The sequence below is a fragment of the Ambystoma mexicanum genome, chromosome 4q (assembly GCF_040938575.1).
Source record: "Ambystoma mexicanum isolate Mex_15411 chromosome 4q, UKY_AmexF1_1, whole genome shotgun sequence".
NCBI classification, from domain to species: Eukaryota; Metazoa; Chordata; class Amphibia; order Caudata; family Ambystomatidae; genus Ambystoma; species Ambystoma mexicanum.
In genome coordinates, this window is record NC_090928.1 from 325,628,922 (window position 1) to 325,654,234 (window position 25,313).

Sequence of the window (25,313 nt, forward strand, 5' to 3'; positions counted from 1 at the left end):
AGCAGATCATCTGAAGACTTAGCAAGGAGTAACAAAAAGGACTCATTTGGACCCTGGCTGAAGGTACAGTCTGCCTTAAAGCTTCCACCAGTGAAAGAAGGCCAGGATTTCTGAGAGAAAAGCAAGATTCCCTCCCCTAAACATCTCCCAGGGAACAGAGGGAGATACTAAATCCAGAGGACCCTCTAGAAGCTCCAGAACCGGTGCCCAGCCAGCACACAGCCTGCCCTGCTAGACTCTGCAAGCAAGCTTCCTAGGTGGGAAGTGACAGAATCTCTGAACTGAAAGGAGGACAAGGCTGTTGCCTGCAACACTTTCCTCAGCTTTGGGCTTTCTGCCTTAAAGTACAACACAAGCCCAGCGAAGAAGCTTGGAGGAATGCACCGACAAGCATTAACCAGCGTTCACTTTTAAGGACATTTTTGAGGCAGTCAAGCCCCTCGAGCTACAACCGACTGCAGCGCTGACTGTTGTCACACCGCAGTCGCTCACACAGTCCGAGAATCCTCGACGAGTGCTTCAGACCCACAAACCAGCACTGAGACAACGATTCTTGACCCCAAGACGTGTATAGGCCAGCCTGCAGCCATCTGTCCAGCCTCGCTTGATGCCCGCAGCTGTCTTTGTGTTGAACTCTGTCGCAGGAGCTGCAACGCTTCCTGAAACCGACTTGCCCCTGTCGAGTGCTAAGAACTTCTACAAACACAAGGTACGTTGTGGATCTGTTCCTCTGGTCCTTCTCCCAAGACCACTTGTGATATTTTACAACCCATTGCTCCCTTTGTGCTGAGATCAAGTATCCTGCAACCTTAAGATTAATTACTATACTGACTACCCTCCTGTCAGTATCCAGAATGCATCCCTTTCCTTCTTGAAACAGTCTGTCCTCTGAATTCCTTTACAGGGTGGGTTGTATTTTGTAATATGCTAGAACTGTCTGTTGTGATAATAATAATGTAGATATTTGTATACAACCTTGACTGGACAGTCCCTTTTATCATTGGGTAATAATTGCAAGTTCACTGTGTTGCAACTAACCAACAGTCCACGACCTTGCAGAGATAAGCCTGCCGTTCTGTCCACGTTAGCAAAATTGCTCAAGGAGGTTTATAATTGACTTGTTTGTTTGTCTGCAATCTGTTCGGATCCCTTCTGGTGTACTAGATGTGTGAGGCTGATTGATGGTTTAGAAACCGATATTCATCCTTGGACCACGGGTGCCCGGAAGTTTATTCGTCACAATCTCTTACAACAATGCTTTGACTAATGCATGGTACATTTCAACTGAAATGACAAACACTGGTCTGTCCTGTTTTTGTTCATAGGTCATATATTGCAGTCCCCATCCGCGAATGTGCTTCCCACCCTTCCATTTCATGTGCTTCGTACCTTGTTCAGTACCACCCCATTGACTACAGATGATGGAGTACTTCTGAGGCGGATGGCATTAGAAATCGGAGCAATGCATCTTCTTCTTGCCTGTCTTTCTGCTCTCAGCCACCATGCTCCCAGAGTACCAAATTCTGGTCAGAATCAAACTGAGGTAAGTTTATCTTCTGAGTAGCAATGTGTCTGAAACACTACAGCAGAACTGACATTTTTGCTAGATCTTTGTTGTCTCACTTTGATTTTTTTCAATCTCGAAAGAACATTTGCACTTGTTAAATAATGTAAAAATTCCCCTGCCAATTACTATAACATGTGACCTAATCTCCGGTCTCAATTGCTAACAGTAGAAAAACAGGCAATATAAATGGTGATCTGGATGGTGAACTTGCCAGCAGATCCTTCTGTAAGATTACACATTTCCCAGGCTTTTCTTCTGACCAAATGTTGACAATTGTCCTTCCTTATGAAGGAATGCACATATTCAATGAGATTGAGTTTTAATATTTCAACATTAAAGCCCGCTGGAGAATGATTTAGGTTACATTACTCTGTAAATGAAAATAGTTTTTCTACAAATGCTATGTCTGGTTTTTCTTTTGCTGTTTCTGTATTCCTCTCAACCACCTAGAACCCCTGCAGATGTTAATCTTTGTGTTTGCCACACATACACTAGATTATAAACTGGGGAGAAGCTCTTGGGATATTTTACCAGAAATTAATGCTATCAGTTGCATAATAATTATGTTCTGATCACTTCTAGTAACAACCGACCAAGCATTTTTTCCCCCTTCATTTGGGTTTTGTGCACCACCCTTCAGACGAAGTAGGTCAAACTTGTCTAGTGTATGTTTAGAAGATCCTTTAATGTCCAGCACTCATTTCCCTATGTTTCAAAATAGTACCACTTTACTGATGGTACCACATCCTTGACCTGAAGTTGCATGTAGGAAGGGATGACCCGCTTGTCCATCCCTGACCTCTGCTCTCAATCAGTCCCATCTCCTGTAAAAATATATATTTTTTAATCTGACTAGAACTTTGTCACATGGGGACTGTGATTTTAGCATCCCTGTTTCAAAGGGTTTTAATCCTTGGAAAGTTTAGTTCTTGGCACACCCTTTTTTTCACCCTGAAGGTACAATTCATGCCGGTATTGACTGAATTTGAATAGTGGCAGTGCGGTACGTAGAGTAAGAGCTCAGTATCAAATGTGTAGCCTTTCTGTGTCCTCTTTTAACCAGCACCCTATTTTGGATATCACTTGGTGCACTCTCAGGAAAGGGGTCTGTTGCACAAAAAAGAGAATCAATGTACCTATCCCATGTTCAACCACTTTACGTGCATGCTCATTCAGCACTAACAGTCCCTGGACACCAGGTGGCACCCATGTTGATATTCATTATACAATGTTAATTTGACTACCTTTTGACCTTGATGGCCTCTGTACTGATACTGCAGAACAAGAACAAAGAATTGTAACATCCTGAGTATCATTTGAATGCAGCTAAGCCTATTCCACACCCTGCCCGCTTTAAGGTCACAGCAAAGGCAACCATTTTTTCAGTCCAGATATGGAGACCTTCTCACGGCTGAGAGCCGCTGCCTTTTCCCCATAGTGGTTGAATACCCATACCACATGGATCGGGCTGGAGTATGCTCTTTACAGCATAAATAATCCTACAATATATCTCATGAAGAGAACTGGAATTTATTGCTCAACCATCCCATTCAACTCCTTACTCATGCACTTCCTGTCTGCCCCTTTCACAGTGCGCAACGGTGTAGTCCTACTTGGCACTGCCTGCTTGGAGGAATCCACATTTAACTTGATATCATTGTCTCTAGGTTTCTGTCAACATGCACTGAATGTTTTGTGGCATACCAGAAGTAGTACTCAGACCAGAAGACGTGGTTTTACTATAGGAGTTTATTTAACTTAAATGAATATCCTTACTGACCCTACTGCTAATAGGGGAAACTCACTACCTACTACACTAACGGTGCTTGTCAATACTCGTCAAAACAATAAAGCCTGTCCTCTATCCAAATCCCAACTTCTAAACTGGCCCTACCACTTAGAAAAAAGAACTCAAAAAGGTAAAGCGGGCAATATAGGTTGCCCTCAATGTTCTTTATTCTGCCCTCTCCCAGTGGTCCCAGGACACACTTGTTATTTTAGTATTCACCAAGATTTTAAAGGAGTCGATTCTCCCGACTTTCAGTTCCTGTCCATCTTGTGTAAGTTCCAAATAAAGAAAAGCTTTTTCCTTGGGTATATAACATAGAATTGATACTTCCAACAAACATCCATTCTCTCAGTGGTCGTAGATGAAGGGATATCTCTTTAATCTAGTGGGTCTCTCCCCAGGAGATTTCTTTCTTACTTGATTATGGTTTCCCATTTGGATGATTCTTCACTTGCTTTATAGGGCTCTCTTGGCTTCCTTGTTTCACTTGTTCTCAAGTTCTCGTCTGATGCACAGCGGTATGGTAATCCCCTCCTAATGTTTATTTCTCTTAGTTTTGGTGTGCTGCTTTGAGCCGTTTGGTTGATTCCAAGAATTGGGCTTGTAGGGCTCCAATAGCCACTCGTAATGTTTGTCAGTCTCGCTCTCTAGACCTAGATTCTAATGTCTTCACCCGTTCTCACGGTTTGGTCTTTGTGCCCCCCTCTACTGTGAGCAACCTGCATATCTCTCTCACCTCTCGTGCCTGTCGCTTCCACCTCTATAACATTCGTAGTCCGTCCCTCTTACTTTCCATGCCACTAAACTTTTAATCTCCTCCCTAATCTTCTCTCGCCTCTTCTACTGCTCCTCCTTACTCTTTGGTCTACCCACCTCACATCTCTCCCTCCTCAAATCTATCTACCATTCGGCCAGCCGTACTCTGTCTCCTCACCTCCTGCGATTCCATCTCTGCCTCCATATCCTCCCTTGGCTGGCTTCCCTTTCACTCCCAACTTAAATTTCATTTTCTCTGCTTAGTCTACAAATCTCTCCATAATCTTGCTCCCCCTTATCTCTCTTCCCTTCTCTCTTTCTACACTCTGTCTCGCCCTCTTAGCTCTGCTGACCACTTCCTCCTCACAGTTCCACCTTCCCCTTGTGCCTCCTCCCGCTTCCGCTCTTTCCAACTCCTAGCTCCCCTTCACTGGAACTCCTTACCTCTCTCAATCTGCTCTATCTCTACCTTTTCCTCATTCCATTCCTCCCTTAAATCTCTCCTTGTCCATTCCCCGCCGTGATTCCCCTCCTTTCCCCCCTTATCAGCTCCCTCCTCCCCCCTCCATCCTCTTCCCTTCCCCTCCATCTCCCTTCCCCTCCTCCTTCCATTCTTCCCTCCTCCTCCCAGTTCTACTCATCTACTCCCTTCCCGTCTGTCTAATTGCTCCACATATTGTTTTGTTGATCTGATTCAAACTTGTATCTTGCTTCTATTGTTACTATTATTTCTGTTATTGTTAAATGTATCCTGTTAAAATGTGCAGAGCTTTGGTGTAAAGCGCTATATAAACCTAATAAAATACATATAAATATCTTCTTCGTAGCAGGTCCTGCTCTAGTGAGGTGGTTTAGACTTGGTGACGCTGGCGTTTTCCTCAGCTATCGGATGTTCTCTCCTCAAGACAAGTGGGAGTGTTTCTTCACTAACTGCTTTTTTGCTTTCTCTCTCGTTCCGCATAGTGCGAGCAGAGGACTCCTTCCTCTCTCGCTTGCCGGGTCTGGCATTGTTTCATGGGCTCCAGGCCCACCACGTCCTCTGCATGGTCACAGCTTCCCTCTGGGCTGGCTCTGCTCGCCTCGCCGACTCCACACATCCTTGTGCTTCGGCAATGTTTCTTGTTCTCACGGGTTTCTTTCCCAGCTACTCTCTGGGTCTCCGTTCGGACCTCTATCCGGGTCCTTCTCCGTGCCACAGCCGGCTCCGCCTTCCAATGACATTGGTATGTCAGTGTCTCGCCTCTCCTCCTCCATTCAAAGGGAAAAGTCCTTTTATTCTTGTTACCAGATTCCAAACATCTGTCAAGCCCCTGGAGAGGCCAGAATTCCCTTCAGCCAACTGTTTAATGCACTTTCTACAGTATTTGGTGTGCCACAGCTGACCGCAAATAACCACTTCAGGTATTCCTCTAAATGCCAATACTGTCTCAGTTGTAGGGAGTTGGTTATTAGAATAGTAGTCTCTGTCCCCTGGTGTTTAGATGGTCCCAATGAGGTCCTGCTTTCCCAAACCCCTCAGTAGTGTTTTGCTTTGCAGGCTCACCTACCTAGCCTTAAAGGGGTGGCTCCCCCCCCCACCTCCAAGGATGAAGGGACTGAAGGGACGAAATTCGCCAGTGTTCAAATTGCTGCCTCATAGTAGGAACATTTTTTGTGTGGCATTGTAAGTTGTTGCATGCCATTGGAGGCCTTACTCACTCAGACCTCTCAACATAAAACTATAAGAAATGTTCTCCAAAGACCAATGCAGGTGAAAAACACGAACAATGAAAGGCAGATAGATCTTCAATTTCCCAGCCACCTTACGCAAACCACCTGTTAAACTGCCCCCAGTCTCTTCTTTTCCAGGAGAATCTAAAGAGCAGACAGCTTGTGAATTTAGTCCCAAACAAGTCAGCTCCAGTATCATCCATTGCAACTGCAAATATCTCATCAAGCAGGGAATCAAGTTTGCCAGGTCTCCTTTTTTTGTCAAGTCGCTGACTTGTGACTCATGGAGTTTACTGTTCGGTGATGACCGGTATGCCTATCCCACAGTCCCACCCCACGTGGTTCTGGTGATAAGCCCTATGATGCCTTTCCAAGTGCATGGCCGCTCCTGTTTTTTGCTGCCACCTCTTGCTCCACTTCAATAGCTGTTATTGTTTTGGACCATTTCACTCAAACTACACACTGGCTTCTGCCACAACATTTTTCAGAGGGGCAACCTCTAGGCATAGTTAAAAAAGCTATTACTTTGCTAGCCATAAAGTTGTATTTGGAAGGCTTGATCAAGCAGGTGGTCCCTCTGGCTTTTCTTCAGTGGTCCCTGTAGTCCCTGTTGATGGACCAGTCAAAACCAACCAAGAACCCCATACAGCAGCAACCAGATCTTTCCCTCCCGCCTTCAGCTTTTCAACCACCAACTCACTTGATATAGTCTTACTTTCACTGAACTGTATGGTTCCAGTTGACCATGCTTCTGACCCCAGGGACGGATACACACCCGTACATGAACCATAGCCCAGGGTCCAGTGTTCAAGCCCGAGGCTGAAGATCAGAGTTGTCCAGATCTCCGCCAAAGGGCTTGTCTTGAATGTGGCTAATGTTTTTAAGAGGATTGTTCTTCTTGGATGATGGTTGAGAAGTCCGGTATGTGACAAACACACTTTGCTTTCTCTTATTTTCCTTCACTTTGAAGGGGACAACCACAGACTAACCCTAGAGGGCAATGAGGGGCAGATGAACCCTCTTAAGCCCACAGCAGTTCAGCTGCTCAAGCCATTCGGGACCCTCCCCAGGGGAATAAAGAATTCAGGTATCCTAGGCACACTGATCCTGCCGCCCCCCCACCCTGCCTCACCCATGCCCCTCCCTCCCCTGTTTACTTTTCCTCGCAACAGTATCGTTTTTCTCATACGCATATGCAGATCTACTCTGCATAAAGTAACTATTAGTAGAAATAGGAGGTAAAGAGGATGGGAGTGCTTTGGGGGGTGTTTTTGGGGTTAGAGTGGTGGTAGTTATACTGTGTTCCGCCTTGACAGTCTTCCCTTCCTCCACAGATGGTGTCCCCTCCAATGGGATCCTCCTGCTGAGTACCACCCACAGGGGGCGGGGGGGGGGGGACTATCGGACAGCGGCCTCACCTCCCTTGCCTCATGGAACGGGGCTCGCCCCGTGGAAGCAGTGACAATATCCTGGTGTTTGTCTCAACACTGCAGTCCAGGGTGCCTTTGATGCCACTAGTTGAGGTCCCACCAGACCTCTCTCCGGATTTGCCTGCACCTCCTAGGCGCCATGGCCATGCCCCAGTTCCTCTCCCACATATTCAAGACACTGAATCAACGAGTATGTCTCGTTAGGCGATGCCTTCCCACCTACTACATCAGATGAGTTTGATGGCCTCATCCCAGCAGATGGTGATCCAGATAATCTTCCACGAATCCAGCCCACCCCACCGTTCCGTCCCCCGCCCCCCCCCCCCCCCGACGAAAAAGGTACTTTGCATACCATCATGTCCAAGGCCAGCTGGGTGTTCGATTTGCTCCCCATCGAGCAAGCAGAGGAATACTTACACCAGGAGAGGGGACAACCAAGCATGACTATATTGTCTCAATCCCAGTCTCGGAAGACATTTGGAAGGATGGTCTTCGGACAATGAATAATCCCTTCTCCGACCCTCCCAAAAAGGACAGACTGAAAGTATAATGTGCTGGACAACGCCCCCAAATGCCTCTGTTCACAGCCCAGGCTGTGTCCTGTCGGCAGGGCTCGCAAGCGCTCAACCTCTCTCCGCTGTGTGCGTTACCACTGAATGAAGAAGGGAGAGGGTTGGACGCTTTTGGAAAGCGGATTGTATCCTCAGCGTCCACGAAAATTAAGGCGGCCAACTCTTCTGCGATCCTATCCTGTTAAGACAGGAAATTATGATACAAGATGCGGCCCATTATTTTATTCTTGCAAGAAAAGAAGGTTGAGGCCTTCAAGCTTATGCATGAATCAAATGCCTCTTCAGAACATGCCATCTCCATGGCAGTGGATATTGCGGACACCTGACTTCGGCAGATGACGAACGGTGTACTCCTACACCAGGAATGTTGGTTGATGGCAACAAACCTCGCCTGGATGTTCAAGCCAAGGTTGTGGACATGCCTTTCGATGGAGAGGATCTCTTCGGAAAGAAAGTATATGACACCTTGCAAGCTATTAAGCCCGATACTGGCACTGCATAATCATTATGGACCCTGCAGCAACGCAGTAATTCCGATCTATCTGGAAAATCCAGATTCCTCGGGACGTCACAGAATTTTTTTGTCTTTATTTCTCAGTCCTATTGCTCCATGACCTTCGTCTCTGGAGAACGCTGTAGAGGAAAGTCTCAATCCTACAGAGGGATCCAATGCCAACGAGAATCCTCTCAACCAAGAGGACACTCTGGTAAACCGGTCTGAACAGACACTGGAAACGCCACTCCATTTCCACACTCCGGTGGTTCGGTGCCTCACCCACTTACATCACAATTAGGAAAACCTCTCCACTAACAAAGTGGATTCTATCCTTGCTTCGGTACGGTCATACACCAGAATTCCTTTTGCAATCTCCCCCAATCGCCCAACATACCTCCCTCTCCAAAAGTGGAAAGATACCTCCCGGCACATCGATGCAAAGTACACATCCTCCTCCCCAAGGGTGCGATGGAAAGCCCCTCTCTCGCACGCAATGGTGTCAAGGAGTGCACTAAAGATGCTTCCTGGTGAAGAAAGCCAGGCGGTTTGTGCCCCATTCTGGACTTCCGCATCCTCAAAAAATTCATCTGGCCCAACCATCTGTATGGTCACGCTCAGCCCTATGGATAAGGGTGTATCTGCCACTTTTACTCCCTAATAAAAAAATGCAAATACTCCCCAGGAGTAAAAATACCCCCAAAAAAATAAGAAACGTGCACATAGGAACTTCTGCTGCGGTTTTCATCCACACAGTTCCATGAATGTGTTTCGACCAGTAGTGTACATAGTTCACAGAAAGAAACTACTATTATTATTACTCCCAGATACGCAGAAGTAAACATGCCTTTTTTTAATGTGCATGCAAAACTAGGTACAAATAAATAATTACTATTACAAAACATTCCCTTTTCCAGTTAAAAGATTTTTTTACTTGCTTATAAAAAATACTGCCATTGGGAATTTGACTGACTTTTTTACTACCAACTTGAAAAAATAGGGAGTCAAAAGTACTCCTAACATCAAAATCTTATCTGGAGCACTTGTCACTCTACAACATGTACAAAGTCAATTGCAGCGTGATTTTCTTTCCTCCCTGGATCTGGAAGATGCTTATTTCCACATACCTATTCATCACCGCCACATGAAATTCTTGCGATTCACCACAGATCTTCACAAAATGCCTTGCTACAGCTGCAGCCCACCTGCATACACTTGGGGTACATGTGTATCACTGCCTCGACACTTGGCTGTTCAGGGCACTGTCCCTTCATCATGCCCTACTACATACCATGTCCACGATAAGCTGTTTATCCATGTTGGGATTCGCCATGAATTAGAAGTCGTCCTGCTTGCTTCCTTCCTGGCAGATGCTGCTTGGGAAAACCCAGCTAAGCACAATCTCTTGCAGCGCTACCCCATCTCCTGGCCTCTTGAAGGAAATTCTTCCCAAGATCTTTCTCTCACTGTTGTGCTCCTCTCCCCCAGCCCCCACTCTTCCCCCAACTCTCCCCAGGAATAAAATAACATTGGTTCGACTGGGGATAATGTCTTCCTGTATTCCTCTAATTCAGCACGGTCTGCTGCACATGAGGCCCGTTCAAGAATACCTGGATGCCTGATGGAAACAGGTCTTCGGGTCAAGGGACAACAAGGTGTCCCTCTCGCGCGCCTTCCACAAAACCCTTCGCTGGCGGTGTAAGGAAGGCATGGTATTGAAGTAAGACGGACACAAGTGACCACAGTTCAAAGGTGTTGATTGAACTTTAAAATGGGTGTGATAAACCTAAATCTAAGATGGGAGCAAGCTACGACCATCAAATAATAATGAATACAGTCCTAGTGGAGTCTTGTCAAAATAAAAGGGCCTATACTAAAAAAAAAAAATATTGCCAATCTTTAACACTGATTAAGAAATAGTGTGGGGAAATGTTCATGAAAATGAAAGGTGTTCACAAAATGATAAATCAGGATGTCTGGCCCGTTTGCCTCCCTTCCCCGTGTTTTCAGCACAGGGCAAGGCGGTTCACTCGAGCCATGCACACACTCTGGCTTCCTTTACACGAGGATACAGTTCCAATTCCAGTATCAGGGCCTTCTGTGCTCAAGTCTCTTTTCCATCAAAGTCTCTTGATTCGGAGGGTATAACGTTGGACGCCGCCAAATGAAATGCCATAGACCCTTTCCGTCTCGTGCAACGTCTGCAGCAATAGCTTCAAATATATTGCGTACCGCGGGGGGAACAGAGGGCACCCCTGCTTGGGGTCTCTCTGCAGTCGGATCACCCTAGACATGGACCCATTGTTCTGGAAAACACGACACCTGTATTGTAGTTTGCCCTGACCATCCCCATGAAGTCCTCCCCCAGCCCCATCTTTTCACTTTGAACAGGAAAGTCCACTCCATCCGGTCAAATGCCTTCTCGGCGTTTAAAGATAGGAGGATCCAGGGAGAGGTAGACTTGTGTGCTTTCTCCATCAGGTGGGTGACGCGTCTGATGTTTTGAAAGGTCCGCCTCCCCTGCACGAACCCTGCCTCATTGGGAAGTATCAGTCCTGGTAGGTTCCTCTCCAGCCTATTGGCCAATATTTTAGTATATATTTTTGCATCCACGTTTATGAGCGCTGTGGGCCTATATGCTGTACAGTTAGTGTGGTCTTTGTTGGGCTTGGGGATGAGAATGAACTTCGCCTCTTCTATGGACAGAGATCCTGCTGTGTCCCAGAAATGGTTGTAAAGGCATGTTCAAGTGTGGTATGAGTGGCCCTCTGAACTCCTTATAAAATGCTGCTGTAAAGCCGTCCGGCCTAGGCGCTAAATTCGGTTGGTGCGGTGCTATCACCGTCCTCTGCCATTATTTACTGACCTAGCTCCTTCCTCGTCTCAGGTCCCACTGTCAGGATGTCTAAGCCCTCAAGGAATTTGGCCTGCTTCTGATCCACTGGGTCCAGGGATGAGTATAGGGTCGTGTAGTAGGTTTCAAAGCAGTGTTGTATTCCCCAATGAGGGAATGGTGCATGCACTAGTCATCTATTATGGCCTCAAGATGCTTGCTTCCTGCCTCCCCCCTTAACAGCCTAGCCAAGAGTGAGTCTGCTTTGTTAGCTTTCGAGTAGAATCTTTGGCGAACCGGTAACATCGCCCTCTCTGCCTTCTTTGTCCTGAGGACAGTGAGCTGGCCCACTGCCTGGCGGTACCCCTTCATGACTTCTTGCTTTCTTCTCTCCGCCACCTCCCCTTCCAGCTGGGTCTCGAGCCGTCTCATCCGCCTCACCCGCTGGGCCTTCGCTGCTATGACCCCCACCCCTTATTGTAGCCTTAAAGGCATCCCACCGGATACTCTGTCCCGTGTCCTCTACCCTGTTGGTCTCAAAGGTCTTGATTTTCCCCTCCTGATCCCCCTTCACTATTGGATCCCTTAGGAGCTCTCCCAGTAATCTCCAACCCCATAAGCGCTCCCCCGTAAGGGCTTCCCCCGGAACTTCTGTCCTGGTCCCAGTTCTAGGCCAGGTTGAAGTCGCCCATTATAATCAGGTGCCCTTTTGCCTTTTCCTCTAACGTGCCCAGCAGTTTTCTGAAAAAGGTTTCCTGTCCCACATTGGGGCTGTAAATCGACGCTGGTGTATAGGAGGCTACGCCCACTATTATTACAAATCTCCCGCCTTTGTCCGACCTGATATCATTTATCTTAAAGTCCAGCCCGTTTCGGACCGCCAGGGCCACCCCTCCCCTCTTTGCTGGTCCAGAGGCCTGATAGACCCTCGAATTGATGCGCAGTTTAAGTCTGGCTTGATCCTTTCACAGGAGTTGAGTCTCCTGCAGTGCGAGAATGTCCGGATCCAGGGCTCTGGGTAGCTGTTCGATTTTCTTTCCTCTTGAGCTGGAATTAAGCCCCCTCACATTATGTGTGGCCCACTTGAATTGTTATTGTACTTATGTGCTCTTTCTCCTCCCTTCCACCCCGAGTGCCCCCACCACCCCCTTTCCTGGTGGCTCCTGCACTGGTAATCTTACCCTTAACTCCTCGCTCCCCTCTGCCCCCACTCCTCCTGGGCCTGGTCACCCTACTCCCAGAGTGCCCCCACTCAACCCTGCTGGCTAACCCCACTCTTTCCCCATAGATAGAACCTTCTCCCCTCTCTTAAAACGCTTTCTCTTGGGCTTGTTTGCCCTAACTAAAACCAGGATGGAACATCTCACCACTCCGGTCACCCATTAACTGCCAACTTATTCCACCACCCTCCTAATCCACTTGCCACTGCCCTCTGCACGCCCCCTCCTCAGCTTTCCGCTGGTTTATCCTCCTCTGTTTCCGCCTGAATCTGTGGGCCTTGCAAGACGTTTCTTCTTCTGCGTCGTCCTCTCGCAATGCGCCCTTGCCCATGGCCTGGGTCGCATGCTAGTCTCCTGATGGATCAGCGGTTCCCCTTGACTACTGTGGAAGTCTTCCAATTGTAGGAGGTCGATCTCCTCCTGAGTTGTTGTGATGCGTTTTTGCACTCCTTCCCATTCAAAAAGCAGACCAAATGAGAATGCCCATTTATATTGGATGCCTTTGCGTGCCAGCTCCCTCACCACTGGGCCCATTTGTCGTCTCTTGAGCAACGTGCTATCTGCCAGGTCCTGGTACAGAAAGATGATTGTGGAGCCCTGGTATTATACTGGCTCCTTCGCCCTTGCCTCTCAGTGCCGCCTCTTTCTACGAACAGCGGGAGAATGCTGCCAAGACGTCCCTCGGCCGTCCACCTGGTTCTCTCAGCATTCTTCCGGTCCTGTTCAACTTGTCCAACTCTATTTCCTCTGGGCTCCCACTGCCCAGGATACTCGCAAAATTCTTCCTCGTCTCCGCTTTCAGTTCTTTGTCTGACTGACTCTTGAAGGCTTTTGATCCTTATTACGTTCTGCCTCGACCTGTTTTCCACATCCTCCAACTGCAGTTCGAAATTTTATGTGGCCACGTTGAGGCGTTCTGTGGCTTCGCAATGCGCCTTAGTGTCCTCGCCCACCTCCTGGAGGGCCCTTTTAAGAATGTTCGTCCTGTCCCCCCAACTGGCTCACTTCCTTTTCTGATATCCGCCAGGGCCAAGTTGAGTTCCATCCTCATCAATTGGAATTGTACCTGGAAGGTCTTTGTGAGTGAGGTCTGGAGGTTCATCAGATCCTCGTGGATATCCAGTCTCATGAAAGATTCTTGCCCCGCGGATTTCCTCTGGCCTCTCTGTTCCTGCATCCCTCTGGGCGTTCTCAAAGTCCCCTTTGCCTTGCCTGGGGTGGCCGTTAGGGTGGAGATGGTGCTTCCCATGTCCCCTGCTGATGGCGCCTGCTTGGGGGCCTTCGTCTTGACCTTCGACGTCTGGTCTGAAGCTCCTTGACCCAGTCACTTGTGGGCCCTTTTCACGCTGCATCCTCAGGGCACAAAAACCCCCGATTGGGGTGGATGTCATGACACAGATCCTTCCCACTGTTGGTATGCCCACTTCTATTCCCCCTAGCCCCTGTGGGGTTCTTCCAGCTTCTTCTGTCTCCGGGGGATCCCTCGGGATGTCTCTGTGGGACCCTCTGTCCCCGGACCTTTTATCTCCATCAGCCCTCCTTCTTCTTCTGGCTTCTTCTGTCTCCTGGTGGGCCCTGGGCCCACTGGACCCAGCCCTCTGGCTCCTTTCTGCCCCCTCCTAGTCGTGGGCCTCCTCTCCTGCTGGCTTCTTTATGCCCCCACCTAGTTGGGGGCCTCCTCTCCTCCTCTAGGGGCCTCACAGGGTCTTTCCCTGCTCCTAGTCCACTTTTAGGATCAGCTTTCTCGATGTGTGGTGGTTCAAGGGGGCTTCCTGGCTCAACCTCTGTGCTTCTTTCACTTGTTGGTTGTGACTGTACCCCGGGCCTCCTCCTCTCCTGACCCCTCCTGGGCCTGCCAGGCCATGGGGACTACACATCTTCTATGGTAGCCGGGTGTCCCCTCCAGGTCTGACTAACAGGAAATCTTCTCCCTTTCGCTGATCTGCCGTAAGTGGGCCCTTCTGTGTAGCAGGAGCTGGCTCTCGGCTGCTTAGGCCCCTTTTGTTCTCTGGCATCGGATGTGTTTGTGCGACACCACAATGCTTCACCGGGGTGGGCCGCCCACTCCACTCCTTCTTGGTCCCAACAGCATGGGCTCTGACTCCTCACTGATGCCGCATGGAGGGTCGCCAAGTCGGTGCACCCTTCAGCTCCCCTCACCTGCCGGGGGCCATGCACCCTCTGCTGCTCCTCTGGCGGGTCGCTCTCTCAGGAGCTCCTCCTGCCTTGCGTTCAGGCCTCTCCTGGCTATGGCCAGTTGCTGAGGCCCCTTGCGTTTGTTGGTGTCAGCTGTAGCAGCGGGACACCCCCAGTCGGTCCTCGCCAGGAAAGACGCCCACTCCGCTCCTTCTTGGTCCCTCCCGCCTCACTGATGCCGCAGGAAGGGTCACCAAGTCAGTGCAGCCTTCTGCTCCCTTTACTGCTGGCGTACCACATGTCCTTTCCTGCACCTCTGGCGGGCCGCTTTCCCTGGGAACAACTCCTCCCTTGCCTTCAGGCCTCTACTGGCTATGGCTGCGGCGGGAATTCTCTCTGGCCCCCATCGGCCCACTGCCGCAGATCGCTGCACCGCTCCTGCGCCCCTCGGGGGGGAGGGGTGCGAGCTGCCTGGTGACATGCTTGCTCTCTGCCGCCGCCTCCTCCTACACCCCTTCAGGGTGGTGCATACCGCCACAGCTCACTCCCGCTGCAAGGTGCTTACTGGGGGGCAGATCCAGAAATCCCAAGTCTCTCCACCAAGTGATCCCGGTATGGCTCTTTGTTATCTAGCTCTAAGTTGGGAGAAACTTGTGGCACTGGGGTGGTGGAACTCCACAAATAAGCTCCAGACCTTTAGGAGCGGCTGCTGACATCTCTATCTTGTGTCGGTGGCCATCTTGGAATCCGCTTCTCAGCCTCTTATCAGCGCCTCCCATTCAATTGCCATACATTTTCAAACTTCTATCCAGTAACAACGGAGGCAATCCTGCAACTTGAAGCAGTCCTCCCAACCTGAAGGCCTGGCTCCTGCTTCCCTAGAATTTTACAAATTCCTATGCCTTAAGACTGCAGTGAAATTGCTGCCAAAGCGCATACACCATCTGCAGTTTCATGCTATAATAGTAAGTGGTTTATGACATGGTGTGCTGTGAACAATGTTCATCCTTTGCGCTTCTAGCCGCAAGATGTGCTGGCATACCTGCATTCACTGGCACGCAGAGGCCTGGCACATTCTTTGAAATGTCCACCTGGCCACTATTTCAAGGTTCACCCATATGTCAGTTGCACCCTTTCTGTGGTCTTAGCACCTAGTCATGGAATTTTTCTCAGGCCTTTTTTGTGAGTTTTCATCTGTATGCACGCCCACCCCCGCCTGGGAACTTGAATGTGGTACTTTCTAATTTATGGCACCCCCTTCCCAATTGAGCCACTATAGAAGGCAGATTTCAAGTTCCTGTCCTAGAAAGCTGTGTTCCTGGTTGCCATTACCTCTGCCAGGAGAGTGGGGGTGATCAAAGCTCTATCCTGTAATCCACCCTACTTGGTCTTCCACAAAGCCAAGGTTATGCTATGCACTAATCAATGCAAAGGTTCCTTTGTCCTTTCATCTTAACGAGCCACTCCGACGTCCTGCTTTCTTTGACAGTCAACTCCGGTGTAACCTTCTATGCATTCTTTGGACGTTATGAGGGCTGTGAAATATTATGTTTGTCGTAGCAAACAATTTCACAAGTCATCTCAACTGTTCGTAGCTTTCCGTCCCACGGCGGTGGGCAAAGGGATTTAAGCCTTAATTTCCACATGGTTGTCTGCCTGCATTTCATGCTGTCTTTTCATCACCAACAGGCCACTTTCGGGTAGGCACGGGAGCACTCTTCACCTGAGCCATCTCTTGCACCACAGCCTTCCTGTCTGGAGTCCCGATGTTGGGCATCTGCAGAGGAGCGACGTGGAGATCGGTACATTACTTCACAAAGTTTTACTGCATCGACGGACTCTGCGGAGAAGTAGAGTCAGGCAGGCCATTCTTTCCTGGGCAAATTTCCTGCCTCCTCATCCTCCCATTTTGCATTGTAACCTTATTTGGGTACTGCTTTGTAGTCTAGTCATACAGCATGTAAATCTATGAAAGATCCAATGCCAGAGAAGAAGGTTACTTGTGACTCCTGTTTTCCAGCAATTGATATATTTCATAGATTCACATGTGACCCTCCCTCCTACCCCTTTAAGTTTCTTTTTGGTTCATCTTGGTACTTTAACGTGCATTACGCCAATCTGAAGTGAGCTTCTATGGGAGGACCTGTGGTGCTTGCTGCCCATTGGATGCAGGGCAAGATGACCCAAAAAGACTAAGTGTACACTAAAGTGATTGCGTTTTTACAATTTAAATAAAAACTGCTGTTACCAAGGATTCCCAGCCTGATGTGGACTATTCATACAGCATGTTAATCTATGAAAGATACCAGTGCTGGAGAACAGGAATTTTGGATAAGTAGCTTATTCCTTTCCGTTTGAATGATAAGGATGTTATATATGCTGCTCTCTATGATTAGATGCTTTTTTTCTGACTCTTTTAAAGTCACTTAAGTGAGTAATTTTTACTGTTAAAAAATGCCAAGTGTATGTTTAGTGCTTTGCTCAGGCTATGAAAGCACACATTTTTATTTTGCAGAGCCATTGAACCTGTTCCTTGGTGTTCCAGTAGAATTGTAATTGATGGAGATACTCTTAATAATACTTAAGACAAATCACCTCTTCATATGGTGGAGATAACTGAAATACGATTCTGAAACCGCTGTACTGTCACCGTACTTTGAAAAGTTAATGTAGATTATATGATGTAAATCTTCCTTTAACTCCGATCGAATAATTCCTGTCTTTTCTTTCTGGCATGTCTCAGGTTTCAAGCACACATAATAGTGCCTCAGTTGAAGAACAGCAGCTTTACTGGGCTAAAGGTACCGGCTTTGGGACTGGCTCCACAGCGTCTGGATGGGATGTTGAGCAGGCTCTGACAAAACAAAGGGTAGAAGAAGAACATGTTACGTGTCTTTTGCAGGTACAGTACATACATGTTTTAGGTTTATATACCATAAACATTACATAACTTGGTCTTCTGGGCTTAATCTGAGTATGCTAATAGAATAAACAATTTCATCTAACAAGACTCAACAGAGCACCATTTAGAAATCCCTAGAAGTTCAGCTCCAGAAACCCACACAGCAATGCATCATTAGTATGTAAATTAGCTGATAAGCTTGCTTTTTTCAGAAAAGGCTAATTCTTTTATGGCACTGCTGTTTTATACATAGCTTGTTGAACATGGGCTGCTCTCAAGGATGCAGCACCCAACCATGTACCCATTTCACTCTAATTGTAGATTATAAGTGTAACACAGGTCGACATTGTTGAGATTGGAGCACTGGAAAATGCTTATCATCCACCATCATGATTAGGGTGGGTTTTAAGAACAAAAGCAAGGAAAAAAGCCCTTCTACCTGTAAAATGTGAGAGTAGAATAGGCCATTTTAGCTGGTAAAATGCACAAAGCACAACGTCTCCTAGCTGAAAGTTAACCTACTGTCAACGCATAATAAATCTTTTTTTATTTTTTATGGCTCCATGCATAGAATTGTTGTTGCCCTATACCCAGTGCTATTTTGTACATAGAGCAATCGTCCCTAATGCTGATGTATCAAGGATATGTTTATGTACATACCCATGATGAATTGTTATCTTCATTCTTTTGCCTACTTGGGTGCACTAAAGATTGAGGCAAAGTTGCAACAATATGGTAAGATGGCGAGTCTGCCTGTTAGCAAGGCTTTGCAGGACCTGGTTTGCTCTGTGTGATAGTACTTTGCAAGACCTTTGCAAAGTACAGGCCTTTCAACCTACACTGGAGACTGTAATGTTCCAGGTATCCACTGTTTATTCCAAACTGAATTGTTGTACACACCCTGAAAGGCAATCTAAGATTCTGGATCCCTTCGGTAGGATGGTGTTTGCGCCTGGTAGTTTGGGTTAACTAATGCTTCCTGCACCCTGCCCTCTTGCTTGCACTCTTTGTGGGAATGTGGTTAAGCGCAGGTGCTCCAGTACAGGATGGACATTGTGGAGTTTTCAGGTGGAGCCATTCGTCAGATGATCGGGAGACACTCCTAGATGTACACATCCTAATTTTCTGCATTTGTTCAAAATATGAATGACACGTGATATGAAGGGGGACACAGCTTTGGCACTTGAGAGGATGATTTTTGCTGCAGAAGTCTTGGTCTTCCGGCTGTTATCCATTTCATTGCAGTCTATGCAGGTTTTTCAGTATGCTACCGTATGACAAATCCAGTGAATTCATCCCTTCTCCCCAAGTGGGAGCCACCTCCATTGGGACTAGTGAGGCGAGCCCACTATGTTGTACCTTCCATAGGGGGGGTCAGGGCAATCGAGTTCCCACTGGGGGTGAACCCTGGGGACAAGGAATGCCCAAGGCAAGGCTTTCTTACACCTCCCTTCCCTTCAAAGACTTCCATGTTTTTTGGTTATATATGTGAATTGAAGTTGTTACCAATATGCAGGGCCCCTTTAAGGTGAATGTCTTGGTTAGTGACACTCATTCTCGTCTGGAATTCTTGTCTTTACTCCAGGGAGGAAGTTAAAGTAGGGAGGAAGTCAGCTAATGAGGAGAGACTCTGCTGCATAGTGTGGAAACGCCAACCTGTGGAGGGACGTAAAGGAAGTAGGCAGTCCCACGCTAGGGTAGTGTAGAACACAACAAGGACATTGTGGCCGGAGACTAAGGACTCTGAAACGAATGCTGCCACTTGGATGCGGCAGGAAGCGTGCCGAGAAGCACCGCAAAGTAACAACGTCCTTGTGAGGGCTGTCCGTGTTTCTTGCAATGCTGGGAAAAGGCTTAAGACCCAGAGCAAATCATAAAGCTTGGCGCTCACGTAGCAAACGGTTGTGTTGAAACATTACTTTATACTGTGCTCTGGATTCTTATTCCCAGATAGAATTTAGAAATTTGGAACCTACAGTGGCAAATACATATTGTAGTCGTCTACTCCCTAAGAATATGAAACTGAGCAGTTTGTACCAGCAAGCGGCAAAGACACATTCCTAAAGACTGGATGTAACCCAGATGATCAGAAAATCTTGCACAATAAAATAGTCCATTCCCATGGTTAAAAGCTTGTAATTAGAACTGTGCTGCTTCATCCAGGAGAAGGAAGCCATTCTCCTGAACCAAGAACATTGACGCAACCTTCTAGTTTAGTTATACGTGTAAGGAACAGAATTACAGTTTTGACATGATGGTGGACCTTCTTAGTTAAGATGGACATTCAGATTGATCCTTAGTATTTTAGTTGAGGCAGGGAAACCCTTCATAGCATTAGGGTTTGTTTCTCTCTTTTTTTAAAGACAAAATCTAAGTCTATAACAATCATTGTATCGCCTTTATGTCAGTCTCCTCCTTCTGCACCCTTACTGGGGACAGAGGTGAAGTTGGAGAAGAGGAGAGGGGAGGTTGGAGCTTGGAGGCCAGAAAGGAGGAGGAGAACATGAGATTGTATAGAGGGGGGCAGAGAGGAGTAGCAAGCAGAGTAAGACAAGGGTTGTAAATCAAGGAGGAGGCGCCTAAGGTGCGAGAAGATGACCAGGAGATGTAGGAGAGTCAAAGGTGGGAAACCAACAGGATTGCAAGAGGCTGAGTGAAACCTCAGAGGCTGAGACAAGAATACTCACCAATAACCAGAGAGGGAGGAACAGCAGGCATGCTATGTTCCTGCAGGAGAGTGGATGTAATGGTTGGAGGAGCAAGCATGTGGTGGAGCGTTGATGCGAGAGTGGAGTCTAGTGGAAATCGAGAGGAAATGAAGAAGAGCTCCCATTAGGCACAAGATTGTCCTGGTTTAATGAGGAGGCAGAGGAAGGTGGGCTGCAGGGAAATATCAGTGTTGTATGTCTTTAAGCAGGCCCTGGTATCCTTGACTCCTACCCATCCTGCTTCTCCTTTGCTGGATGGTATAGACTCCATAGCTATTAACAGCTGCATGCCTCCCTACCACGTGGATCCGTTTTCCCAGTGCAAATCGCCCCTCTGCTATTACTTTCTCTCTGTTGGCACTAGTGTCTTTGTACCATTTATTCTTGTTTCCGAAAGTAAGCACAAACCAGGAATTTGGATATGTTTCTAAACTCAAATAATTGCTTCTGTGTACCTCTGCCTATTGATGATAAATTGTCATCCTTCAACAGTGAGGTCTCCAGCGCTGTGGAGTTGTTCGATTTCCCTGCTCCCCTAGATTAAAATGACGATGCATTCCCTAACAGACGTATTAGAGCAGGGAGGTGCTTCAGGTGCTCTGCTTCCTTTTAGCAAGGCCCTTTCAGACCATATATTTGTATTGAAGCAGAAGCCTTTATGGGGCTCGAAATTAAGATTGGACCAGTAGGAGCTAAATGCAGCTTTTGGGTATCTAGCATTAAACAGTGACCACATGATACCACTGGGGAATGAAGAGCTAGTACATAGCGTTCCACAAATGTAAGTTCCACATAAGAATGGAAACACATTTTGTCCCATTATTTATGACCCTGCCTATGGTTCAAATGTCATACAGATGTGTCCTAAAGTTTCTGTATAGGTTGTCCAAAAAGCACAGAGTTTACTTCACTTGGGTGTGTTTGTTCGGCATCAGTAGGTCTGTGGAGCCGAAAGTAGCTCCTGGTAGCTGTTGGCATCAAGCTAAGCAGGCTGTACTGGGCAACAATCTGGAGCTAAATAGCTCCCCTCAATTTTGAACCCTGCCTTTAGTCCCCAAGATTTTAGCACAGAAACTGGGCTCTGTCGCAGGAGACCCTGTTTTCCTTTCGACTCATCGTATAAGTATCATCGGCAAGAGCATGGATGACCGGCTTTGACTTCCTTCCTCGTGACGTGGAATCCAAAAAATGTGATGGTTTTGGGTGTACCATTTTGGCCTTTGGTAGCCTAACCCTTTGCTCAGTCAATGCCATGTGCACCCTGTCGCTTTATATTTGTACGCTTTGGATGTTGCAGGGCAAATAAGCATCCGATTCCCTACATATGCAGAATCCACAGGCTGTTTACTGATGCGGAGGAGGCGTCCTAACTCATCCTCAAGACTGGTCTTGACACAGTGGACTGGGTGTTCACCGTGTTCCTCAGGAAGGTTGAATTTAGAATGGTCTCACGAGCTCAGATCACTTGGGCTCTGAAACAGGGCTACTGGTTGGTGCACCTAGACCTAGAATACATTTCTACATTCCTATCCATTGCAAACATTGTTTCCTACTAGGTATGAATCATTACCAGTTCACTGCTATACCTTTTTCCTGGCATCAGCCATAAGCATGTTCACAAAAGGGATGGCCTTAATGGCAGTCTCCTCAGGATTAGATGGTGGGGGTGAGAGGGTTCCATTTCTTTCCCTTCCTTGATGATTGATTGGATTCTGAAATATGCTCATAATGTGGGGTTAAGTCCCCGTTCCAAGTGCTGGAACAGGGGATAATGGCCAGGCAGCTCAAGTTAACGGACCGAGCGAAGCAAGCTTATTGGGGAACCAGAAGCAAGTGTTTTCTTATTGATTGCCTCGGTTTACATTACATTTGGAGAAATCTTTCCTGATGCCGAAGCACCTTTAGTTCACCGGGGCAGCACTGGCCACCTAAATGGGGATTGCTTTCCTGCCCTCAGAATGGCCTTTAAATATTTAACAGTTGCATGATTCTCTCAGGGGTGTGCATCCCAGCTAAGGTATTCCTGAAGTTGTTAGCTCACAGCCCCTTATGCCCTTTCCAAGCTCTTGAAACCAGACTGAGGAGGAAGTTGCTCAAGTAATCTCTGAGGAGTCGATGTCTCCTGAAAGGTTTGTTACAGGTAAGCTAGCAGATCCTCGCAGACTTGTAGCTGGTGTAACCTCAAAATTCCTATAGGGATACCATTCGTCAACCTTACCAGCAGGTGAACTTGGTGATCAATATCTTTAACGGACTGATAGGTTCATTTACTGTGAGTGGACGTTAAAGCGAAAATAAGTGCTTTCACATCAACCTTTTGGAAGTTCTGAACAATCAGATGTGTATTGCATGGAGACCTTCCCTTCCTCTGATCTTGGACAAGTCTGTTTAAATTAGCTGACAACACAGTCGCCTTGCATGATGTAAAAAAGGGAGGTCTGGTGGCTTACTTCTCTTTTGCAGAGATGACATGTCAATCTAGTTTTGGGCACTGAAACAACATCACTGTAGCTGGCCGGCAACCACATTGCTATCCATATACCCTTAGTCTGTTGACAATGTTTTTGACTGAACAGGAGATTCCTGGAGGTTTGCATAAATCGATCTGTTCCCTTATAATGCAAAGTGCAGCCTGCTTTGTTCCAATGAGTTTCCTGCAGAGGGTTCTCCAGGCAATGCTCTGAATCTGTCGGGTAACTTCTACTGGTCTCATCTGACATTCCTGTCATTTGTAGTGGCCAGTGGCCAATTTGCCAAGGGCATGGTCTTTAGCTATGCCTTATGCTCCACCATGCTACCCAAGTTCACAGCTGAGACTGGGCTGCTATAAGCCTAGTACCCACTTTACTCCGAATGCAGGCTTGCGACCCACTGCCCTTGGCCTGTGGTCATGGCCATTGGAATCTACGAAGCCTTCCAAAATAGATATTGTTCCTGGCTTATAGCCATGCCTTGTGGTCACTTTGGCTCTTATAGGACGTCAGATAGACAGTGTCTGACCTGGCAGCTAGGCACAGAGACTTTAACTTTCTGCTTTCTCCCCGTTGTTTTATTTTTCAGTCTTCACATACCTTTGGTGCCTCGCCTCCCCCGGCGCATGTCGGCTGCAGGAGGATTCACGAGATGTGCGCCCTGCGACCACTTGTTCCCGGCTTCGGACCTCCATGCACTCTTCTCGAGTGCCTGGGGCCCGACTGCCGCTGGGGCGCATGCGCGGCATGCAGTGCTCAAGTTCACCGGGCATCGAAAAATCAGTTGTCACAATGGAAGGAGATCTCCCATGCTTCTCCTCCAGCTCATCAGAGTTTGTTTCCAGGGCCCACTCGACAAGACAAGGTAGACCCTTTTGTTTAGTATGGCTCCTCAGCAGAGAGACTCCTTCCCATGGGTTTCCACAGGCAAGGGTACCTTGGATTCTGGTTCTGGAGGGCCCGAGGCCGCTATGGCTGCCGGCTTCCAAGCCAAGGGGCTCAGGAGCTCTACCGCTTAGTCCATGGAGGAGCGATCAAGTTCGCCTCCTCTTTGGCCCCACTGGTAAGGGATTGTGGAGTTCTACCTCCAAGAATCAGTCCTTAGCACAAACCAGGATGACTACCAGCACTGTTGCTGAGGGCGCACAGCCTACCATAGCTACCTCTGAGGAGGTGAGCCAGGGCGATTCGGCTACCGGTCAGCAGGCCGAGGGCCCAAGGCCTACCGGAGCAGTCTCTGAGGTCATCACTTCTGCTTCAGGTTCAAGGGCCAAGGCGTGTCCTCCCATGTCTGAACCTGCACAGGGCCTACACGTCCTCCGGCCCAGGGCGTGGCTCAAGGCCCCAAGATGGAAGATAATCATGTGGCGGAGCCCCGGCAGCCATCTTGAATTCAGATTGAGTGGTCCATGCAAGCATGTCCCAGTCCCACTCCCTCTGGACTTTATGGTACAGGCGGTTGGTCCCCACAGGGGTACATCTACCCTTCACAGCCATAAGGCTACACGCCACAGGCTCGAGCGCTTCCTCCTCATGCATTCCCCTCGGATGACATGGCTCCTCAAGGATATAGTGAAGGAAGTGATCCCACAGGTTGTTCCTCCTAAGCCTCCACCTCTGGGACCCCCGCTGGTTCTCAGTGCCTGTCTGTCACTCCTCCGGTCCAGGCGCTTTTGGTTATCCAGACCCCTGCTCCTCTCCCTCCTGTACCAACACCTCCTTTTTAGCCTTTGGATCAGTCTTCGTGTCCTGCCCAGCCAAGGGCCCTCACTCCCCTGCATCTGGAAAGGAGGGGGTGGCGATGATGAAGACGCACCACATGCCGTTGAGGCATTCCTCTCCAAACGGATGTCCTGCAGGTGGTGAGGAAGGCCTGTGAAGAGCCCCGGGCCAACGCCCAGATGAACAAGAAATTAGCAGATTCTGGATGCTGAATGAGGAGCCAGTCCTCCTGGCCTCCCAGCCTCTCTCTTTAGTGGTGGCCGCGGCCTCGCTGTATTCTAAACCATTGTCTGTCATTTTCCTCCACCAGAGCCACCTGCAGCTGCCTATCCAAGGTGGACAAGGTCCTTGAGTCTTTTGGCAATCTGGGCTACGTCATCTCAGGGCTGCATATGCGTCAGATGAATGGCGACGCCCTGCTAGCCGTGGCAAATCGGGAGCTGTGGCGAGAGCTTGGGGGGGGGGGGCTTATCTGCCCGATCTCCCTCTGGAGAGACAGGCCACCTACAAGGCTGGCCTAGCGGACCCTCAGGCCGATTGTGCAGGACCTCATGGAGTCTTCCGTTTACAGCCAGTAGAGGGCTGTGCCTGGGGGTTGAGCTGCCACTAGGTTTTTGTCAGACGTGCAAGAACGGAATCTGGATCTTCCCGTCGAGGGCTCAGACCTTTTTCATTCGTCCATCGATGACAAGTTGACAAAGAAGACAACCTCCACACAAGCCGCCAAGTCCTTGGCTTTGCTGACTAAGCCAGGGCAGAAGTCCTTCCCTCAGTCTCAGGGCAGGACCGACTTCAAACCCTGCGCTTTCAGTGGCTTCAAGGGGTTTCGGGACTGTGGTGCACAGAGGCCTGACCGGTCGTCCAGTGACCAAAGTCGGAAGCAGCAGAGGACTTTGCATGTTTTTTTCTGCTCCCCTGCCGCCGCCCCTACCTCAGACTGCAAGACGCAGTGACGTCGCGGTTGGGGAACACAGCTTGCCTGCAGGGGGCCGGCTGGCTCTCTT

General features: G+C 48.3%; 1 protein-coding gene across 4 annotated transcripts in view; it reads left to right on the forward strand.

Moving 5' to 3' along the window:
* The window catches only part of BIRC6 (baculoviral IAP repeat containing 6), a 3,097,233-nt gene that overhangs the window by 2,807,813 nt on the left and 264,107 nt on the right, over window positions 1–25,313 (forward strand). For all 4 annotated transcript variants that reach the window (XM_069607902.1, XM_069607904.1, XM_069607903.1 and 1 more), the window contains 2 exons: window positions 1,326–1,543; window positions 17,250–17,408. In XM_069607902.1, the coding sequence (XP_069464003.1) occupies window positions 1,326–1,543; window positions 17,250–17,408 (377 nt within the window). The remainder of the gene's footprint in view (window positions 1–1,325; window positions 1,544–17,249; window positions 17,409–25,313) is intronic.